This window comes from Danio rerio, chromosome 7, assembly GCF_049306965.1.
Source record: "Danio rerio strain Tuebingen ecotype United States chromosome 7, GRCz12tu, whole genome shotgun sequence".
NCBI classification, from domain to species: Eukaryota; Metazoa; Chordata; class Actinopteri; order Cypriniformes; family Danionidae; genus Danio; species Danio rerio.
This window is the reverse complement of record NC_133182.1, coordinates 54,367,945-54,390,096: the sequence shown is the minus strand read 5'-3', so window position 1 is coordinate 54,390,096 and position 22,152 is coordinate 54,367,945. Positions and strand designations below refer to the sequence as shown.

Sequence of the window (22,152 nt, the reverse complement as noted above, 5' to 3'; positions counted from 1 at the left end):
GGCTGGTTTAAGCTGGACTTTTCAGCAGGGAGGTGTCAAACTCAGTTCCAAAAGGGCCGCAGCTCTGCACAGTTTAGTTCCAACCCTAATTAAACACACCTGATCAAACTAATTGAGTCCTTCAGGCTTGTTTGAAACCTACAGGTAGGTGTGTTGGTGCAGGGTTGGAACTAAACTGTGCAGGGCTTCGGCCCTCCAGGAATTGAGTTTGACACCCCTGGTGTATCCTATGGGTTTCAAAAAAAGTTTCACCTTCCACCTCCCTGTTTTAACTGATGTCTAAATTAAAGAACACTTCACTTTTTACAATTCCTCTAGATTTGCACAGTTGAGTTTTAACATATTTGCATCCATTCAACTAATCTCCAGGTCTGATGGTAGCACTTTAGCTTAGTTTAGCATAAATCATTGAATCGGATAAGACCATTAGCATCTTGTTTTAAAATGATCAAAAAGTTAAACCTTGACTCTTTCATAGTTACATCATGTACTAAGACCAACAGAAAATGAAAACTGCTATTTTCTAGGCTGATATAAATAGGAACTCTATTATCGTGTAGTAATAATTAAAGACTTTTACTGACTTACCACTGCTGCAGCAGGCATAATAATGTTGCGCAGCACCTGAAAATAGTTCTGGATCATCTTATAAAAAATCTCTCTAATAAATATCTGCATAGTTGCAAGGCATGCTCTATGTGCAGGAAGGTATTAACAGGGTTTACATTTACAGAAGTTAGTTTTCAGGTGCTGCATAATATCGTTGTGCCTGATGAAGCCATAGCAAGAAAATAGCAATTTTTCATTTTCCATTGGCCTTAGTATACAATGTCACTACAGAAAAGTCAAGCTTCAAACAATTTGGTCATCTATGAGCAAGATGCTAATGGTCTAATCTGATTGAATGATCTATGCTAAGCTAAGCTTAATGCCATCCCAAATGAAAGAGATTTGTGAAATAATTTTAAAAATTGTTAAACTCAACTGTTTAACTCTAGCAGAGTTGTAAAATGAGCCTAATGTCAAAAACAGTGGAGTGTTCCTTTAACGTAGCCACAGAGAACTGCCAGAACAGCTGCTCTGAAGTCGATCCAGTGCGTCTTTGCTATTGCTGAATGAATGACGCTTGACAAGGGTCGTGAAAGGGGATACTGCAATTTCATTGTGTCAATCTCACTACTGAGATACTAATAATAATGCATGTTGGAAATACACTGACCATAGTGTCCATATATACTTTAACATCCATTACCTAAATATATTTTAAGATGTGTTACAGATATTTCTTTAGATACACTACAAACATTGTTTTGTCACATAAGACAGCATGTTTTTAAGAATACAAAAATTTAGGGTATTGATTAACAGCCACGGATCTGGAAAATATGTCACATGTCTAAAAAATACTGAAAGGAGATCAGCATGGTAGACTGAAAGTGAGCCAGTGTCCAGTTAACATCTAACTTGCTTACATTTCCAGAACTGTCTTTAGTTGTTCAAGCTTAGACTTTTTTTCTTCAATTTCACAGTCAGTATGCTGTCCTATATCTGCCAAAAGTGTCCTGGTAATGTCCAGAACTTCCTGCAAACAGAGAAGAATAGATACACTGTAGCACCACAGTTTTTAACAATAAATTCAGTTTAAATAAGTAGTTTTTTACGATGGGAAGGAGGACATGACAGATTATAATGCCTCAGCAAACTTCCAAGAGGCCTTTAAATGCTGATTTTTAGCTTTCAGCTGCTAAAAAAAGGTCGAGCAGCTGAAAGGCTGACTAATTCACACAGACTTGTTCTCTGTTTCTAATAACTGCACTAATATGCTTTACTAACTCTAAAAAGACATTTTGAAATTTGCAATGTAGGCTTGAGACGTGATGAACAAGAAGCTTGTTGTACTTTAGAAATTTATAGTAAAGTTAAGAAAAAAACTAACATTTTCAAATAGAACATCACAACAACCTCATGAGGTGTGGCAATTATTTAGTGTAGGTGGGATAACAGACTCTGGTCAACCTAACAGATTGCAAGGAATATTCGATGATGGGTCTTTGAATCATTATGTACACCAGGGGGCATATTACAGAATGATCCTCCTAACTATCCTATATATTTTGGTAACCACAGTCCTTTCAGTAAGTGCCACAGCATTTTCTAAGTGTGTTATCTTATCATAACTATAGATAGGAAGGTGGTATTACCTCCCAACCTCACCAAAAAAAAAAAAAAATCCAAAAACGATTTTAACTTTAAAATGATTTAAGAGCTAACAAAAAAAATGGCTTATAATTGCGCTGACCAACAATGGGATTACATTTATTGATGACTGAAAATGCGTGATGGGGTTTAATGGTAAGAAGACTCTTGGAGGACCCTAAAGATGTGTTAAATTTCGATGAAAAAACACTTATATGTAATTACACACTGCCACGCAACATGACATTAGTTAGCACAGGAACTGCAGCCAGCATTAGAGAAAAATTAAGTGTCATTGAGAATTACGGGATAGTGCAAGTGACTCATGCCTTAGGTGGTTGTCAAAGTGAAGTTGAAAAAATATCACAACATGGTTTGTTTAAACGCTTGTCAGTTTTGTTTAGGCTAACTCATTAGCAGCTCACGCAGTGTTGGTCACAGACTAACAGGGTGAATTGTTGAACTCGATGACACAGATAGGATAAGTGTCCTAAATCAATTTAGAATTTGCTTCTTTAATACAAATCTGCAAACAATCTTATTTTAAGACCTAAAATAAGAAACTTTGTATAACGTCCACAGGTTTATTGCATTATTTTAAATAAATCAACAGAATGGAGGTAATTATTCTGCTTGTACTAGTTACCACACCTTCAATCACTGTCCAGATTTGCTGCTTGAGATATTTGTCAGATTATTGTTCTCAAACTCTTCCTGTGTGTAGAACTAGTATCTTACACCTGTCATCCTAAGCCTTCTGTTTTGTTTTGCTCTGATTTCTTACTGTTGTAGGCTGTTAAATAACTTCAATCATTTAGCTCAGTGATATGCAACTATTATGTGGTCAAGACCTGCCTGAAACTACTTTAGTGTGGTGGTTCCTTGAATAGAATTGCACCTTAGAACACAGGTGTCAGTTCCTGGAGAGCCATAGCTCTTTTATTTTTGTGCCCCTCCTCTCATCTTTCACTTGCAGCAAACTAATGGTTGGAAGAGAATGGCACATTTTGTGCAAACCATCAAACTGACATAAAAAATGAAGAACTGCCATTCCAGAGCAGATTTTGATAAAAGATTACCAAAATAAATATTTTTTTCTTCAGTTAATCAACTTTGTATAGGTTTAATTGTTTTAACCTTAAAAATAACAATGTAAAATAAACAAGATAGCAAGATATACATCGTGAATTTAGATTTCACATTAAAAACATAAAATAATAAATCATTACCTGCAGTTGTTTGGGTTTTTTAAGCTTCAGCTTGCCCGTTTTATACCCACCGTATTTTTCAAAAAGCTCAAAAAACCTGCAAGAAAAGAAAAAGTATTTTAATTATGTATCCATCATTCCTATTTAGTATTTCAAACAGGCAACAAAAACGCACATGGCATTTCGCACTTCCATCTTCATCTTCTGCTTTGGTGTGCGATCTCCATGCCGGATTACAGCAATCACACAACGCAGCTCCATCCTAAAGGACAGAATTATAAAGAGCGTCAACAAGGACACTTTGAATGCTCACCAGAATTTAAATATTATCAATAAACGATGTAAACTAATACGTTTAAGCCAACATATGAGAACAACATGTGATGAGTACATTGTTCCTGATGTAGTGGGTACAATAGGAATGTCCTCTGCCTCCGTAGGTATGGACCAGGGGATCTGGAACTGAGGAGCCAGCTCCCTCATTACAATATTTCTGAAAAAAAAAAGTTAAACTCTGTTATATCTGCATGTTATATATGAAAGACAAACTTTTCAAACTTTTGGGTCTTTATTATTAGCTTTTACCCCAGTATCTTAGCACAGTCGTCATAGTATTTCATGGAATTCTTCACAAAGCTAAATCCATTGACATCACACACATATGAGTGGCCATTGGCTCGGAGGAGGTCGAATCCACACACTGTTTGCTGCAGTACAAAGAGTTTTTGAGAATAAAATACACATCAAAATCTTAACCTAAAAATGTCTTTGAAGCTGAAGCTCAGGCTGAAGCTTTCATTCTGCAGTTATTTTCTTTGTAAGATCCTCTTACCTTGAATGCCAGACAAACTTTACGAGCCACAAGCTTCTCCATGGCAGTGAGCATGACCGGGTAGCGGATTTCTTTTCCTTCACTGTCCCGCTCCACTTTTCCATCAAGAGCAGGGGACTTACGAGCCTCTGCGTGAGCGTAATCTGGCCCTACTGTGTACACCTGTGATAAAACAAACACACAAAAAAGCAAAAAACTAATAAAAATGAACAGGATATTTTCATCTGATGAACAAAAGGGAGTAAAGTTCCAAAAAAATAATTCCACAGATCTAAACGTCAGTCTATGAAATGTTTCTAATACTCTAAACATAGCATAGCTATAATTGAAATAAACAAATGTAAAAATACATTTTTGCTCTGTATAGACCAACAGCAGCAGGGTAACGCAATCCATTGAGTAGAGGAGATGGTCTGTTATTTTGTACCTTCACATCTGTGCCATCGGTTGGCATGAACTCTTCATAGATGTAGGAGCCAGTTTTTCTCACACTGCTCTCTGGAGAGTAAACACTACTTCTGCTCCCAATCTGAAACAGAGACACATTTACACTTGTTATTTACAGTATTCACAGTCTTCGGCTTAGACCCTTTATCATCAGGGGTTACCACAGTGAAATTAACTGCCAACCTATCCAGCAATTGTTTTACACAGCAGATGCCCTTCCAGCTGCAACCCAGTTCTGCAAAACATCCGTACACACTCATTCCCACACACACACACACACACACACACACACACACACACACACACACACACACACACAGCAACGCCCAATTTAGTTAGTTCAATTCACCTCTACAGCATTTCTTTGGACTGTGGGGGAAACCAGAGCACCCGCAGGAAACCCACGTTAACATGGGGAGAACATGGAAACTCCACATAGAATTGCCAACTGATCCAGCCGGCACTCGAACCAGCAACCTTCTTGCTGTGGGGCAACAGTGCTGACCACTGAACCACTGTGTCGCACTAAAAGGAAATTAGATAAACTAAAGTTCCAGAAACATAGCTACTACTATTCGATTTCGGACTGCAAATTATAATTATTTTTATAAGAATAAATAATTTAAAAAGACACCAGAATTTATGTGTTAACACAGACCATTGCCAAATTTAAATTAATTAATTAATTTAAAATAACCAATTTGAAAAGGAACTTTTCTTTTTATTTATATGAATAAAGGGTCAAGATGGCCCAAAAATGTGTGTGTGTGTGTGTGTGTGTGTATATATATAATGAAATAAATGAGGAAATCACCCTTTACCCTTACCTTTAATCGAATACAGTTTGCTATGTTTACTTTCAGCCCCCAGCTCTCAATTAAGCTTGGATTTTGGCCTTTCATAAGAAAAAGTTTGGGCATTCCTGGATTAGAATGTAACAAAACTTATAGATGATTGGGCAGGATTTGCATACTGTAAGTGTGTTCTAGGGAAATTCCTCTATCAAATGAAAACACAATAGACTAAAGGTTGCTAGAATCTAAACCAAAAGTTTGTAGTTCTAACTGAAATGGCTTTCTTTTTGCGCATCATTCCCTTGTAGCAAACTACCTGTAACATTTTTTAAAAACATTGTGTCTGAAGCCATCAAACTGACATCAACAGAGAAGGATTGTGAGTTGCCAAATGCCAAAGGAAATGGTCAGATTTTGATAGATTACCAAAAAAAACTTTTTTCAGTGGATTAACTTGCAGCACGGTGGTGTAGTGGGTAGCACAATCGCCTCACAGCAAGAAGGTCACTGGTTTGGGCCCCTGGGCTCACTGGTTTGAGCCCCGACGGGGTCAGTTGGCGTTTCTGTGTGGAGTTTGCATGTTCTCCCCGTGTTGGCGTGGGTTTCCTTCAGACGCTCCGGTTTACCCCACAAGTCCAAAGACATGTGATACAGATGAATTGGGTAGGCTAAATTGTCCGTAGTGTATGTGTGTAAATGAGTATGTATGGATGTTTCCCAGTGATGGGTTGCCCCTGGAAGGACATCCGCTGCTTAAAACATATGCTGGATAAGTTGGCGGTTCATTCCGCTGTGGCAAACCCAGATTATTAAAGTGACTACGCTGAAAAGAAAATGAATGGATGAATGAATGAACTTGCACCAATTAATTGCTCATCTTAAGACTAACAATTTGTGCAAAATAAACATGGAAAATTTGAATATAAGAACTAATTTCAGTTCACATGTATAAAAAACTGTCCTTTTTATTACATTCTGCACATGCAGTGGTTAAAAATAACACTGAATATTTCTAGAGTCATGTATGCCAACCAAAAAACCCCAAAACAAGTACAGTTAAACAGCCATTGCAAAAAAAAAAAAAGACCTTTCTGAAGAGGCGCTGACTGCCTCCTCCGGCTGAAGTTGGGTAGTAGATGTACACATTATGGTCCTCGGCAGAGACTGGTTTCTCTACAAAAGGTTTTAGAAACACTTCGCCATTAACCTCAACTTGGTCTTCTGCCTCAATCAGGTTACACTCTGTGTCAAAACACAAGAAAGATAAGGCCAATCAGAACAGTGCTCCAGCGATTAAAACAATATCTGAGCACATATACAGATAATACAATCACTGTTTAAAATATGACCCTAATGTGGATTTACAACTGGGTAAATATAGCCATCTGACTGTCATTTGTTTAGAGAAGGATAAATTTATCCAGGTCCTCAGGGAACCGTCATAGCTGCCAAGAACATAATGCCTCATTGGACACCAGACGGTCACATCATGAGCCTCAGAGCAATATTTGTGTCTTTGGCCTGTGAAACACTTAAAATTGCTCCACATGAGGGACTATATTTACTCAGAGCTAGAATAAATCAGAGCAGGGACAAAGCAGGACACTTAGCTAAGATTAAAATCAAAGTTCACCCAGAAATGAAAATTCTGCTATAGTCTCTTTTCCTACAATTGATGTCAATGGCTGCTTCTTTCAGTTTATTTTGTGATCAACAGAAGAATTGAATATAAAAGATTCAGAACCATTCGAGTGTGAGTAAATGGTGAGAAAATATTTGAAGTGGATCAAAAATGTTTTTCAATATTGTCCTACGGTTGAGAGGTACTGCAGAAACACCAGCTGAACATTTTTTTTCTGTTGTCAGGGAAAGTGCCGCATTTTCAAAACACCGGCTATAGGCAGGCACTGAGTGTGCGTTTTATGCTCAGGGCTGAGCACTCAGCATTTTTTAAAGGCTTTGACAGTTAGAGAAGAGCACACAGCTGAACAGTGTTTACGTTTTCGGAGCGAAAAAAACAACAACTAAACGGTTCGGTGGACATGCAACCTAACGGTGTGTTTCCACAACAGCATCAAATGAGATAAATCCACACGGACCAGCCTCAGCTCTTCCGGTGTACTGTCTTTCCATTATAAAATTGCCACATTAAATGTCAGACTTTTTTTTTAAACAGTGATCTTCACTGCCTGATACTGTAGATATAAAGTGGGTCTCAAACTGGACAAGAAGCACTGCATTATATTCCAATTTTCCCCGCAATGTCTTTAAAATATGACAATTTATTTTACCACAGTATTTTAAATGGAGTTTCTGCGCACGCTTTTCACTTTGTTTTACGCTTAAACAACTAAACGAATGCTTGAGTTTATTTAATTAAATGTATTTAATTACATTACAACATCAATACTGTAAAAGGAACCAAATCAAATTGAAAATGGTTACATTAAGCTTTCACCGGAAGTTTATCATTGGCTGAAAAACACTAGCTGTGCATTAGTGGTGTAGCGCATCACAAATCTCACAATTCGGATCACATTATGGTTTTTAGTCATGGATCGGACCATTTTCATCCAAAAAGCAGAAAAAGAGGAGACAAATGTAATTTGCCTTCCATTTATTACAAAAACAATACTGCAAGACATGTTTGGTTGTAAAAAAAAAAAAAAAAAACATAATAGACCTGTAATTATATTACAAAAAATTGAAGAAATAATCAGTTGAATAAAAATAAATAGTAAAATATTTAGTAGTGTGAACATTTCACTGTTACTACTACTGTTGCTGAAAACACTAAATGTAAACATCAGTGGTTCTATCTAAACCATAAACTTTTTTTTCAGTGCTTCTGTGTTATTTGTCTGTTTTTATAATTAATAATCTTCATAATCAATTAAGACTAAAGACTCAATCTCTTTCTTGATTTTTGCATTTTTCAAACACAGATTTGAATGCAGCTATTTGAAGGATTAATCAACCTATGAAAATAACAGCCATTTATAATTTATGTTGCGTAGGTGTTGAGATCCTGATCTTTTACTGATTAACCGTGCAGGTTACACTGAAAGCATTGATGCAGGATAAACAAGTAGTGACAGAAAACATCCAGAATAACCTACCACAACTTCCGTCATCATTATATTTTACAGGAAAGGCTAAATGTTTTCATACATGTTATTTGAATGATGCAAGAGGCGATCTCTATGTGATTGTTGCAAATTTAGGATTAATCTACAAGTAAAAAAATGTGTGTGTTCCGAACCGTGGATTGTGACCTGTACGAATCACGAATCAACCATGATCCGTTACATCCATACTGTGCATATACACCATTTGCACTTAATGCTGCTGGCAATGCCTCAACACTATTGCTCTAGAGCATGTGATATGTTCTTACATAGGCTGCTCTTAGCGCTTCCTCAATGCCACTTTTCCATAATGGTCCATCTGTTTGACCATTTACACTGAGCGTCCATATGATTGAAATGAAAATGCTCACAAGATTTAGGACAACTTTGATAAAATGTGTTGATCCACTTCAAAAATTGACCACTGTATACTTCAGTGTTGATTGATGAAATTAAACATGAACATAACAATAGACTAGGGCTGAGTGATGAAGGCGCAGGGCGCAAAAGCATTAAGGGTACACTTTTGCTATTATAAGGAAGGAAAAATACAATCTGCGCCTTGGTGCATGGTCTTACAGGGTTAGCTTAATATAAGCTTATTCAACTAATGAGTTATAGGTTTGTTTTGAGAATAAGTCAATCAGAGTCTCGTCTCCCATTCCCTTAAAGAGTCAGTTGCATCGCGCCATTGCGCATTTGCTATTAACATGTTCGACTTTCTAGGTGTAAAACTGAACGTTTCACTAGCGAGAAAACAATTAAACAGACCATCTGCAGAGCAAGGATAAAGAATGAGCCTCCTCCAATAAGCTTTTACTTACCTTTTCTCTCTTTCTTGGATAAGGAAAGAATGTTGTCGGCTACGCACAGATATCTATTAGCCTACATAATTAAATTGTTTGTTAAGCGCAAAGATTTGTTTTAAAACTATTTCTAAATTCATTTCTAATTTCCAGCAAATGAATAAATGAACAATAATAATGAACTCTGGTCAAAAAACTGAGTTATATCCAAACACATTATATGACACACATAACCATATGGTCCAAAACCTGACAGGAGGACAAATCTAAGCTTGTTTTTAATAAAACAAATATAAGTATGCATACAGTATAATAAATAATATTGCAAATAATAATAACATTATACAAAAGCAAACTGTCATGAATAAACTAAAAAAAAAAGCCCCCTACATGAAGAAGGCATGGTGGTTTTTATATTAATGTAGAAAATAATAATTTTTGTAATATTTTAATGCTTTATTTTTTTCATTTGTAAAGATATTTGTGCGCTGTACATCCTGTAAGTATTAAGCAATGTGTAAGCGAAGCGCTGGACTTTAGACCTGCTCTCAACTGGTCTATTGCGAAGTCTACTACAGTTCCTCAAAATAGCAACGCACCAGCAATACGCATTAACACACCTCTTTTCTTGAAACACCCATGAGTCCACAAAACGGTACAATTGAATTTGTTATTTAAACAACGTGGCAGAAAACAGAAAAATTAAGATGGCGTTGAACTGAAAATAGCAACACGTTGAGGCAAACACGACTTGCACATTATTGATCTGGGTGTATGATAGGGCTCTTTAACTTGATTTTGATTATTTTATTTATTTATTTATATATATTTGCCCTAATAGTTCACTGACAAGTTGTATATGCCATCTAAAGGCATCTCTCGGGCAGCTTTCAATAATCATCAATGTAGTGCAAAGTAAGGCTCAAAAATGGGTCCATTGTCCTACTTGACCAGAGATGAGATGTGGCTGCAAAGTGGCCGCAGAAGTAGAAATCAGCCACAGCCTTTAACAAAGTAGGGTCACATGACACGTAGGGAAAGTAAATGAAAAAATTGTCCTGTAAAAATGTGATCAATAATAGGTTCTGAACGCAGATTTCGATTACTTTGACTAATCTCCTAAAACTTTTCAACTAAAACTCCTCAAAATAAAATCAAGAAAAACACTTTAGATATTCCAAGCTTTCAAATGCTTGTTTAAAATAAGCTTTGACTGACCATCAGGCTTGTCAGGGTCACGGTTTAACACTGCGTAGCGTGGTAGATCAATCCCCTCCTCCTGCAGGATACGATAAACCTCTCTCCTAAAATATGAAAACAACAGACAAATCCCTTATTCAGGCATCAGCTACAATTCAAAAATGTGTGCAAACATGAGAGATCATTTGCAAAACTGCGATTAATGAAAAATATGGTAATACCTATCCTGTATGTAATACTGCATGTTAAGATCATTGATAAGCAGTGGGTTACGGAGCTTTGCATAACTCACTGCTTTATCCAAGGGGAAACCTAGTTCAAGAGAAAACATTACTGTCACACAGATGCAACACACAGACATCTTATCAGTTACATTGATATATCACAGAAGAGGGTCAAGGCTTATTTCTCTTTTTTTTAAATGGGTGAAATCCAGTCATTTTAAAAAGAGTCTACACGGGCAAATCGGCCACTTAAATTTGTAACATTGTTTAAAAGAAAGCTGCTTTGTTTGAAAATAAATGTGCTGTGCGTCATACCTCACTACACTATCAACGGCAGACAGAAACCTTACCAACGTGGTCACATCTTTATTGTATCTCTTTAGATTAGTTAAAAGGATTATCCACCCAAAATTCTAATTTTTCATTATTTACTCACCCTTCACTTGTTCAAAACCTATTTGAGTTTCATTATTCTGTCAAACACAAAAGAATATATATATATATATATATATATATATATATATATATATATATATATATATATATATATATATATATATATTTTTTTTTTTTTTTTTTTTTTTTTTTTTAAGGCTCTTGGTTGCGAGATTATAATAGTTTTGGATTTTTTATTAGTTTTAGTTTTTATTTCGTTTTGACCTTTGTTTTTCAAATTCAGTTAGTTTTAATTAGTTTTAGAGGCAGATTTACTAGTTTTTATTAGTTTCTATATTTTGAAATGGTTTAGTTTTAGTTTAGTCTTTATTAGTTTCAGTATTAGTATTAGTTTTTTTTTTACTTTAAATTAGGATATATGTTAGGTGTGTTTGTTGCAAGATTCAAAATCATCAGAATAAATATTTAATATTTATATTTAATATTATATTAATTATTATTATTATTATTATTATTATTATTATTATTATTATATTATATTAATATTTTAATATTTAGTATAATAAAAACTCAACCAAAGATGGGCTACATTACACAAAAACAATACCATCTACCACTACCATCAACACATCCTCAAATTCAAATACAGCAACAAGATAGCAGCCCTAAGTAAAATATGTGTGCAAGGCTGCTTCTGAGGTTAAACACACAGTAGTGATGGGAAGATTGGATCATTAACACAAATTGGTTCAATTGTGTCAATCTTTCCAAGTTTGGACTCAAAATATCAAAAAAGTAGTCATCATAATTTCAGTCAGTTAAAACACCACCATGATCTGAAAAGTTTCTTACAGTTAAGTTTTGAAACCCAACTGAAGAATGACTCACTTATTTAAATTCCATTATGATTTTCTGTTATCAAATAAACTTAGATTTCTCCAGATCCTCTCATTTAAGCCCTCGGTTTACCCACACTGCAGCTGTTCTCAAGTTTTAATTCAATAACAGCTAGCTGCCATGTACTGTACTGTTTGTGTTAGGTTCTCTAAATCACGCATGCGCAGTATTATCGGTTCACCAATTGTCAATTCTGTTATCTGTGTTTCCTGTTCTATTAACTGAACAACTCAATATATAATGGTTTATTTCGAGTCAGATGGCGGTATCAGGCATGTTAATAGAGGAGTTACCAATCCACGTCACACGGATTCCTGGTTGCAAAAAGAGAACGTTTGCAATAGCAAACATGTCGTGTTGTGTGGTAGGATACCAAATTCTTAACTTTTACCATACACCACACTGCTTTTAATGGCAGACAACTTTGGCTAAAAGGGAGCTGAATGAAGTGATGACCTAATTAAAAATGCTGGACTCTGCACTCATTTCATGTCAGGTAAGTTCACGCAATGCTGAATCATACATGTTACTCATTTTTAATTGCAGCAATGATTTCAGCAAAAACAGTTAAATATGGTGAGTTAAACTGCGGACTGAATGCTAAGAATGAAACAAAAACATGTATGTTAACATACCCTACGTAAAAGTGCAGTTCGCTGTCAGAATGCAGTTTTGCTTGTTGAAAGTTACCCTGGCCTTGCATAGCTCCATCTTTTTTCCCTTGTCTTTTGCGTCATTACACATGTACAAGTACAATGCAACGAAATGCAGTTTAGGTCTAACCAGCAGTGCAATAGCAGCAAGTGCAGGATACAGGAATAAGTTATAAAGTGCAGTTATAGAAAACTATGGTGATATTTACAGATGGATGTACTATGAACATTATATACAGGTTGGATAAGCTAAGAACAGATTTACAATATATGAATATATGTGCAGGTTGCTATTAATAATCAGTAGTGTGCAGATAAATAAACATGATTACAAGTGTATGTGTTACAATATATGAATATATGTGCAGGTTGCTATTAATAAACAGTAGTGTTCAGATAGATAAACATGATAACAAGTGTATATGTTACAATATATGAATATATGTACAGGGATAGATGAACATGATTACAAGTGTATATGTTACAATATATGAATATATGCACAGGGATAGATGAAAATGATTACAGGTGTATATGTTACAATATATGAATATATGCACAGATTGCTATTAATAGTCAGTAGTATGCAGATAAATAAGCATGATTACAAGTGTATATGTATAGTGGATGTGTACATAATTACAAATGCCCATATGCAGTGGGTACGTACAGTTCAATAAGTAAACAGTTCAATGTGGTGCAGTGAATGTGCAAATTTTAAATGTGCAAATGTTAAACAGTGCAGTTATTGCGAGGAGTTTAAGTTAGAGGAGTGTGGGGTGTGTATTGAAGGGGGCAAAAGAGTCAGTGTGGGGCAGAGTTCAGGAGGGAGACAGCTCTGGGGAAAAAGCTGTTCCTCAGTCTGCTGGTTTTTGTCCAGGGGAGCCTGAAGCGCCTGCCGGAGGGCAGGAGAGAAAACTGTCTGTGAGCAGGGTGAAAGGTGTCCTTCAGAATACTGCGTGCTCGGCGCAAACAGTGTTTCTTCTGGATGTCCTCTATGGCTGGCAGTGTGGTCCCTGTGATGCGTTAGGCAGTTTTCACCACCCGCTGCAGTGCCTTACGCTAAGCAACAGAGCAGCTTCCATACCAGACTGTGACACAGTTTGTCAGGATGCTCTCTATTGTGCAGCGGTAAAAGTTTACCAAGACGGCTGATGAAAGCTGGTTCTTCTTCAGTTGCCTTAAGAAGAATAGGCACTGGTGAGCCTTCTTGATCAGGCTGGAGGTGTTGGTGGTCCAGGAAAGGTCCTTTGAGATGTGGGTCCCCAGGAACTTAAAGGATGAGACAGGCTCAACGGCCATCCCATTGATGTGGATGGGATCATGTGAGCCTGTTCGTCCCTTTCTGAAGTCCACAATGAGCTCCTTGGTCTTGTTGGTGTTAAGGAGCAGATTATTGTCGGTGCACCAAGTGGCCATATGCTGTATCTCCTCCCTGTAGGCCGTCTCATCATTGTTGCTGATTAGACCAATCACTGTGGTGTCATCTGCAAATTTGATGATGGTGTTGGATCTATTAACAGGCCTACAGTCAACGGTAAAAAGGGAGTAGAGGAAGGGGCTCAGCACACAGCCCTGTGGTACACCAGTGTTGAGTGTGACGGTGGTGGAGCAGATGTGGCCTGATCTAACATTCTGAGGTCTGTTAGTCAGAAAGTCCATAATCCAGTTGCAGAGTGATGTGTCGATATCCAGGTTCCTTAGTTTGATCAGTAACTTGGAGGGTATGACAGTGTTGAATGCTAAGCTGAAGTCCACAAACAGCATTCGTGCATAAGTGTTTTTATTGTCCAGGTGTGTGAGTACAGAGTGTAGTGCTATAGAGACTGCATCCTCTGTGCTCCTGTTGCCACGGTAGGCAAACTAATGTGGGTCCAGTGTGGGTGGCAGAGAGTCTTTTAGATGTGCCAGGACCAACCGCTCGAAGCACTTCATGATGATGGGTGTGAGTGCTACAGGCCGGTAGTCATTCAGGCATGTTGGACTACGTAGTACATAGTATTGAATCTGATAATCATGGAACATTATTTCTTGCACATGACCACACAGAACATTATTGTTGGCATCCAAAGACTTTAAGCCTTTAACTTCTCTCTTGTGAAAACACTTGGAGCTTCAATGAGATTGTATATTTGGGGATGGATGCCGCTAACTTTAACGTTAATTTTGCCAAATAATTGTGCTTATTACTGGGTGACAAGCTATTATAATATGCTGAAAGCATTATGTAAATAATATATATACTATGTTATCAATATAACTTTAGACAATACAGTTTTAGTTAGTTCTAGTTTTTTGTATTTTTATTTCAGTTAATGAATATTCTACTTTTCGTTTATTTTCGTTAACTTTAATAACCATGGACGGTTGATGGGACCCATTGACTTCCAAACTAATCTGTTAAATAGATGATGAGTAAATGATGAGACAATTTTCATTTTTGGGTGAACTATCCCTTTAATGACGCAGGACTGCTTCATTGACTCGTTTTATATTTCAGACTTCAGTAAAGAAACTTGATCTTCAACAGGCTTAAAGGGCAAAAACCCAAGACATACCTTTGGAGTGAAATGAGATCAGGCAGTCGCAGAGTGGCCACTTCTCAACCGGCTCATTTAGAATGACATCCTCAGGAAAGATGACCACTGTTATGTACTCAAACTTGCAAAGGCGCTCCAAGATTTGAGTCATGGGTTTGGACTTGGATTTCTTCATCATACAGCAAATCCCCATCACGATCTGACGCTCTGGAGGCTTTAGAGACAAAAGAAAGATTTAAATGAGCATCTACCTAGACCAGGGATGCCCAAACTCGGTCCTGGAGGGCCAGTGTCCTGCATAGTTTAGTTCCAACTTCCTTCAACACATTTGCCTGGAAGTTTTAGTATAACTAGGATGAGCTTGATTAGCTGATTCAGGTGGTTTAATTGGGGTTGGAACTGAAATATGCAGGCCACCGGCCCTCCAAGACAAGTTTGGGTACCCCTGACCTAGACATGCCAAACTCAGGACAAAACTGCATGAGGGAGGACAAACTCATGTGGTCAGTTCTAAAAGGTTAAACTAAGACACTGTTTATTTGTTAACTGTTGTCTTCTGTATGATTTTGTTTACTACATATAATCAAGAACTTTTGAAGCTTGTAATGTTTTAAGCATCTATTGCTTTACTTTGAGCACATAAACATCATATTCAGAGCTCACATAAAGGGAAAGTTCACCCAAAATTAACAATTCTGTTACCATTTGCTCACCCTTTGACTAATTCATCTGTTGAACACACACACATACACAAAAATATATTTTTGAGCATTTGTTTTTCTACTATGGACGTCAATGCTTATCTTTTCCCAGCATTTTTCAAAATATCTTTTGTGTGTGTGTGTGTCAATGGTTACAGGTTTCCATCATTCTTCAAAATATCTTCTTTTGTGGTCAACAGAAGAAAGAAATTGTATTATATTTAAGTTATTTTTTAAGTTCATTTTTGGCTGAACTATAAATAATATTTTTATTTATTCCATTATTTATCAGAGGTTGCCACAGCAGAATGAACTGCCAACTTATCACGCATATGTTTTACGCAGCGGATGCATTTTCAGCCGCAACCCAATACTGAGAAAATAAATAACATATATATATATATATATATATTTATACACTATATATATATTCTGAGAAAAGCGACAATAATTAGACATACACACAAAGACCAAAGCATCGTCAAAAAAACATGTCAAAATAAACATTTGACGTGAGAAAATAAATAAAAATTAGCTGCTTATTACCAGTTAGTAAGATGGAAGTTGGGATTAGGTTTTGGGTAGGATCAGAGGTGTAGAAATAAGTAAATATTAAAAAGCTACTTAAAAAACTTTTAATAAAGCATTAACAGGCAGGTAATAAGCCGGCAGTTAATAGCAAGAATTAAACTACAGTGTTACCAGAAAATTTAAGAATATTGTTGATAATGGTAGTAACAAACCTTTTAAAGTTTCTGAAACTGCCTAAAATATTAAAACTATAGTAAAAACTATTAAAATTAAAGTTAAACTGTTAAAACTATCAACATCGAGTCACTAAAAGTTACAGAATCAGAAATAAATTTAGTTCATCAAATGAAGAAAAAATATAATAGTAATAAAAGAGCTAAATTTAGGGGAAAACATAGTTTTATGACCATGCTCAAGGAAAATTTCCTGACCGATGTTTATGTCCTAAAACTACTAAACCAGGCATAAGAAGTAGAGATGCTCAGATCGATTGGCCGGAGATTGTTATCAGCAGATAATCACATTTAATGACTGTTTAATGGCCGATCTCATTAACCAATTGCAAGTGCAAACTTTTTCTTGATTGAGACATGTTGAATTCTATTTCATTTGCCATGTTTCCAAATTACATTGTAAGTCGTTTTTCTTACCTTTTTTTCTGTTTCATCTATTGTTTTCTTTAAAGCTACTTCTGGCCATGACATGTTCACAGCTAAATGGTTATGAGTTGTGTTTAAGGTATTGTATGCAGCATCTTTCATTTATTCTCTTTGGAGAGATATACACTCAAGTATCATACTTAGAGGAAAATGTGCTTTATGCATTATAAGGCTTAAAGCATCAGAATCCGTACTCTGTATCAGCCAATCACCATGACAAGAAATCGATATTTGGCATCGGCTGCAAAAATCCTGATCAGAGCATCCCTAATAAAAACATTTCCTGCAAAACCCCTTCATCAGAAAAGGCACTCAATCCATACCGAGTCATCCTCCAGGTCGTCTTCGTACAGCTCCATGTCTGTCCTCATGCTGGCGTAGTCGTCCAGGCCCTCGCTCTCATCCTCCGCGCAGCCCACGAAGAATCTGGGAGCGCCGCGCTGGCTCTCGCCGGGGCTGCTGGGCTCTGACATTACAGTCCACAGCGGCAGCAACCCACTGCTTCCTGCCGCGCCATCTCACAATACCACACCCAGCTGGAAGGGCACGAGGCCAAACCAGCTTTGTACCCAGCCTGCAAGAGCTGTGGTGGGGTTTATCAGTTTTGTGTGTGAGGGTCCGAGAAGAGATAAAAAGGCTGAATGACGCCTGCCAGTGTACGGGGAAATAGTTATTGGGAAGGATATGAAGTGATGGATCGATAACACAAATCCATTCTGCTGAATACTGGAGCTTTTTGGTTGTATTTTGGAAGAAGTTTTTCTCCAGGTGTCCTGATGTACTCAAAGACTGAACTGGAGGATGAAATGAAGCATCTTGTTTCCTAGAAAAACAAACAAAAAATAATAATAATTATGATTATAATAATAATAATAATTCCATCCATTAATATGGCGCTTTTCTGGACACTTAAAGGGCTTTACACATTTTTAGGGGGAATCTCCTCATCCACCAATAGGCTTAATCAGTCAGTGAATCTGTATGTAAATCATCATCTCTATTGGAGTGGATGTGGAGTGATGTTTGTATTAGCAAAGGGGCAACAGAGGTTTGTATTTTTCTTATTGAATGAAAGGGATCATTGACAAACAGTCTGCCATCAATAGCATGTCAGATGTATATAATTATATTTGCTATATGTTTAAAACACAAATAAATATATATTTGATATTTGAAACCTAAGGGATTTGTCTCACTGAATGTGAAGCTACAAAAAGTAAAAAAGAGATCTAAAAGCAACCCATACGCGTAATTGACTAGTTGTTCACATATAAACAGTGATAAATAAACAAATACAACACTCAAATATCATAAATGGAAGTAGGGCTGCACAATATTGGACAAAAATGACATAGCAATACTTTTTCTTCCCATGTGATGCATATTGTCATATTGAGTACATTTTCACCAGATGACTGGTATAGTTCTATTTGGAAAAAGTCATCTGCATAAAATACAATAAATCAATCATAAGTATTGAGAAGCAATTGATAAATGACATTGATAAGAGACAGTAAAGCAAAAATGCAAGTGAAATAAACAGGTTTCTGGGAGTCTAGCAATATTCAGGTACACAAACTGAGTTGTCAAATGTCAAGTATAACACAGTTATACACGAGTATAACACGGTTATACAGTTACAATTCATCTTTTTTATAGTTACAAACATTATAATGTCTTATGTCTGAAGGATTTATCTGGCTTGAGATGTTCACACAGTCACAAGTCCTAAAAACACTTGCAAATGACAAGCATTTCAGTAACTTTATAAAATGTAAATGTACAAATGAAATCAAACATATAATATATGTCAAAGATGACAAAAGGATAAAATATGTCTCATGCAAAGCTCATACGTCTTATGTAAAAAAAAGAGATGAGTAAAAGAAGAAATAAGTTGACCTCATAGAAGAATTATGTGTGTGGTAAAGAGGTGGGAAAATAATAAGCTTGTGCTTCATCCCGCTCCATTTCGACTATGTTTAAATTAATTTTTTTTGTTAATTTTCAGGTATGATATTTTTGCTTGAAATAAATAAATCAAATCAAATCAAACTTTATAATTTCATGAGTGTTTTCAACTGTGGCTTCTGGTCAACTTTAATCTCGATTCGACAATGAAGATCTTGAGATGTGACGATTGCAGATGCAAACATTGCAATGCTAAAATAATATATTGTAAAGCCCTATATAGAAGCTTAAACAAATTTTAAATATACATTTTGATTGAGATTGTTTGCCAAAACTTAGATATTTCTCTCCTCCTTAAGTGGTGGTAAACCTTTATGAGTTTATTTCTTTTATTTCCTTTCTTCAAAATATTTTCTTTTGTGTTCAACAGAAAGAAAAACATCAAACAGCTTTGCAACAAGTAAAAGGAGAATAAATGATGACAGAGTTTAAAAATGTTTTGGTTAACTACATCTTTAAATAAGAAAAATCTATGTTCACTTTACGAATTAAATAAAAAATCATTTATACTGACTAAAAGGTATTCAGTTAAGAACAGTGAGTGATTTTTGTATTTGTCTTTTTCAGTTAAAGTCTGTGTGAAACCTAAATTTACAATGCTTATATTGCTATCTGTGTTTATTCGGTGTAACACCAAACAAATTCACCAATTAAAAAAAGTTATGTGATTTTTGAAGCACAATTTGATGTTTTAAAATAATTTTTGAAATGATGTTTATCATATCTTTTGAGCACTGACTAAACATGTCACAAATACAAAACATCATTTGATCTGATCCTAATTATTTGACATAACCATGATAACAGTGCTGTGAACATTTTAGTTAAAGTTTTTTCCTTCTTACATTATATTTTATTAAGGTTTGCTGCAAAAAAACTAATTCAAGTCAATTCATCTTTATTTCTATAGGACTTTTACAATGTCAAAGCAGCTTAACACAGAAGTCCTAGTAAACTGAAACTGTGTCAGTCTGGATTTCAGAGTTGAAGTTCAGTTTAGTTTAGTTTAGTTCAGTGTGGTTTAGTTTTCACTGCTGAAAGTCCAAACACTGAAGAGCAAATTCATCGATGCACAACAAGTAAATATTTAAACTGTTATATACTCTTTTCTCAGCATTACAGCAAATCAAATGTGCTTATTTAAATATATTTCCAAAAAAAACTAAAAATGTAAAAGTAAAATCAGTAACTAAAGTGATCAGAAAACTAATCGGCTCTATTCATGTGGAATACTTTGAGATCCCTTCATTAAATTCTTAAGGCATCAAAGCTTTGGCAAAACGGACAGAGGAACTGGAATCTCTGTTAGCCCTATAACTTGCTTTGCTTTAGTTTCGGTGGAGTGCCGTCATAGCGAATCATTACAGTTGTGCTAAAATCAGTCTACAAAACAGTTTACTTAATAGCTTTCTAACTGGTTTAGTCTTGATGACATTCAAAGTTTTTTTTTTGGTTTCTTGTAAAAGAAGAAATGTATGAGCTTGCTTTTTAAATACATTCAAAATAACAGCACTCTTTGCTTGTGTCACAGTGCTTAATTATCATGCTGGCACTCATGTTACACTTTCTGCCCTCACGTCAGCGAATTCTCCAGTCGAGACTGACCACAGAGCTCTCTTCTCAGAGGTTTGTGTCACACTGCAAAATCAGCCTTTCCCGTTCCCAGATTGACCGAATTATAAACTCATCTGTACTTAGGTTGTAGTTTTTGTTTAGTCTCTAAACAGGAAAATGACTCCCCAGTGTCTCAGTTTACAAACCTGCTTTCACAGCAAACATTTTTCTGTACAGAATCAACTCCAAAACATGAAGGTGGGGATAGCAAGCCTGAACGATTCTGAATCCCATTTCCTCTTTTGCTCCTGATATTGCATAGTTGTTTACTTGCGATCATACATGCATACATTTTCATAATAACTGGTTTTCATATTTAAAATACACTTAAATAATCATATATAACAACTTGAATGATAAATAAACACGCATATAGATTACAAGCACTAAATTCTACTAAAATTAACTAAATTCTCAAAAAAAAAGGTTATTTTATTATGTTCAGTTATTTTCAATTGACCATACTTTGAAACCATTACTGACACGTTATTTTGGGTAAAGCTGGTTCCATACTTAACACGATTATCTCTCAGCTGCACATAGTATTAGAACTTCAGAAGTATTAGACTCTTAAAATCCCCTATTTACACCTGTTCAATTGCTCGAGGATCTCCAACAGCTCTAGAGGTTGTCAATGAGCCCTGCATAAGCTGTACACCTACACCAACATGCTATACAAATTGTGCAATTGTTAAATAGCGAAGGTGACGTGTGTGTTCATCGGTTTATGAATAATGTGTATGTAATTTCACACTGCACGTATATGAAAACATAGTATTACGCGTGTGTAACTGTGACAGGACAGTCTACGTATCAGGTTACTAGGTAACAGTTTCAAAGCCCCACATCAATGAACACTGTTTTCCCTTTATAACAAGCAAACAATCATGGGAACATTACATAACAGTCTACTGAAACCCTAAACATTACAGCAGGGAATACTGATTTTAAAATATTTATCTTGCCGCTTTCCATTTACAAATAACGTTCCTTATAGAGTAAACGTGACTACGTTAGGTTGTGAAGATTTGCTAGCTAGCAACACGGCTATTCGTTAGCTCAACGTAAACGATACTTTTCATTAGCTACTATAAAAACTCAATGACAGCGGCAGATAACTAAATTCGGATTAGAAGATATTGATAAACTGTAGTTTCATGCAATAAGAACATAAGCGGCGTTATCCAGTGATGACTTACTATGTGAAATGTGTAGCGGTGCTGACGGTTTCACAGCTGTCCTGGGATTTGACAGGTTGTTAGTGAAACCGAACTTTACTTCGGACGCAAGGATAAACAAATGCTTCAGCCAATGAGAGAGTTTTATTTGTTGACAGACAGACATGCTCGGCCTAT

At 36.0% G+C, this 22,152-nt stretch overlaps 1 protein-coding gene across 22 annotated transcripts in view; it reads right to left on the bottom strand.

Moving 5' to 3' along the window:
• ppip5k1a (diphosphoinositol pentakisphosphate kinase 1a) overlaps nt 1-22,060 on the bottom strand; it is a 97,704-nt gene extending 75,644 nt beyond the window's left edge. For all 22 annotated transcript variants that reach the window (XR_012382698.1, XR_012382694.1, XR_012382697.1 and 19 more), the window contains exons 1-13: nt 21,997-22,060; nt 17,536-18,035; nt 15,340-15,535; nt 10,833-10,923; nt 10,630-10,715; nt 6,565-6,719; nt 4,664-4,765; nt 4,237-4,398; nt 3,990-4,111; nt 3,796-3,897; nt 3,580-3,666; nt 3,426-3,501; nt 1,473-1,582 (exon numbers count right to left, since the gene is read on the bottom strand). Coding sequence is in view for 8 of the 22 variants with exons in the window: in XM_068222730.2 (XP_068078831.2) it covers nt 1,473-1,582; nt 3,426-3,501; nt 3,580-3,666; nt 3,796-3,897; nt 3,990-4,111; nt 4,237-4,398; nt 4,664-4,765; nt 6,565-6,719; nt 10,630-10,715; nt 10,833-10,923; nt 15,340-15,535; nt 17,536-17,685 (1,439 nt within the window). In the remaining 14 variants the exon portion in view is untranslated. The remainder of the gene's footprint in view (nt 1-1,472; nt 1,583-3,425; nt 3,502-3,579; nt 3,667-3,795; nt 3,898-3,989; nt 4,112-4,236; nt 4,399-4,663; nt 4,766-6,564; nt 6,720-10,629; nt 10,716-10,832; nt 10,924-15,339; nt 15,536-17,535; nt 18,036-21,996) is intronic.
• Between the last annotated feature and the right edge of the window lie 92 nt (nt 22,061-22,152).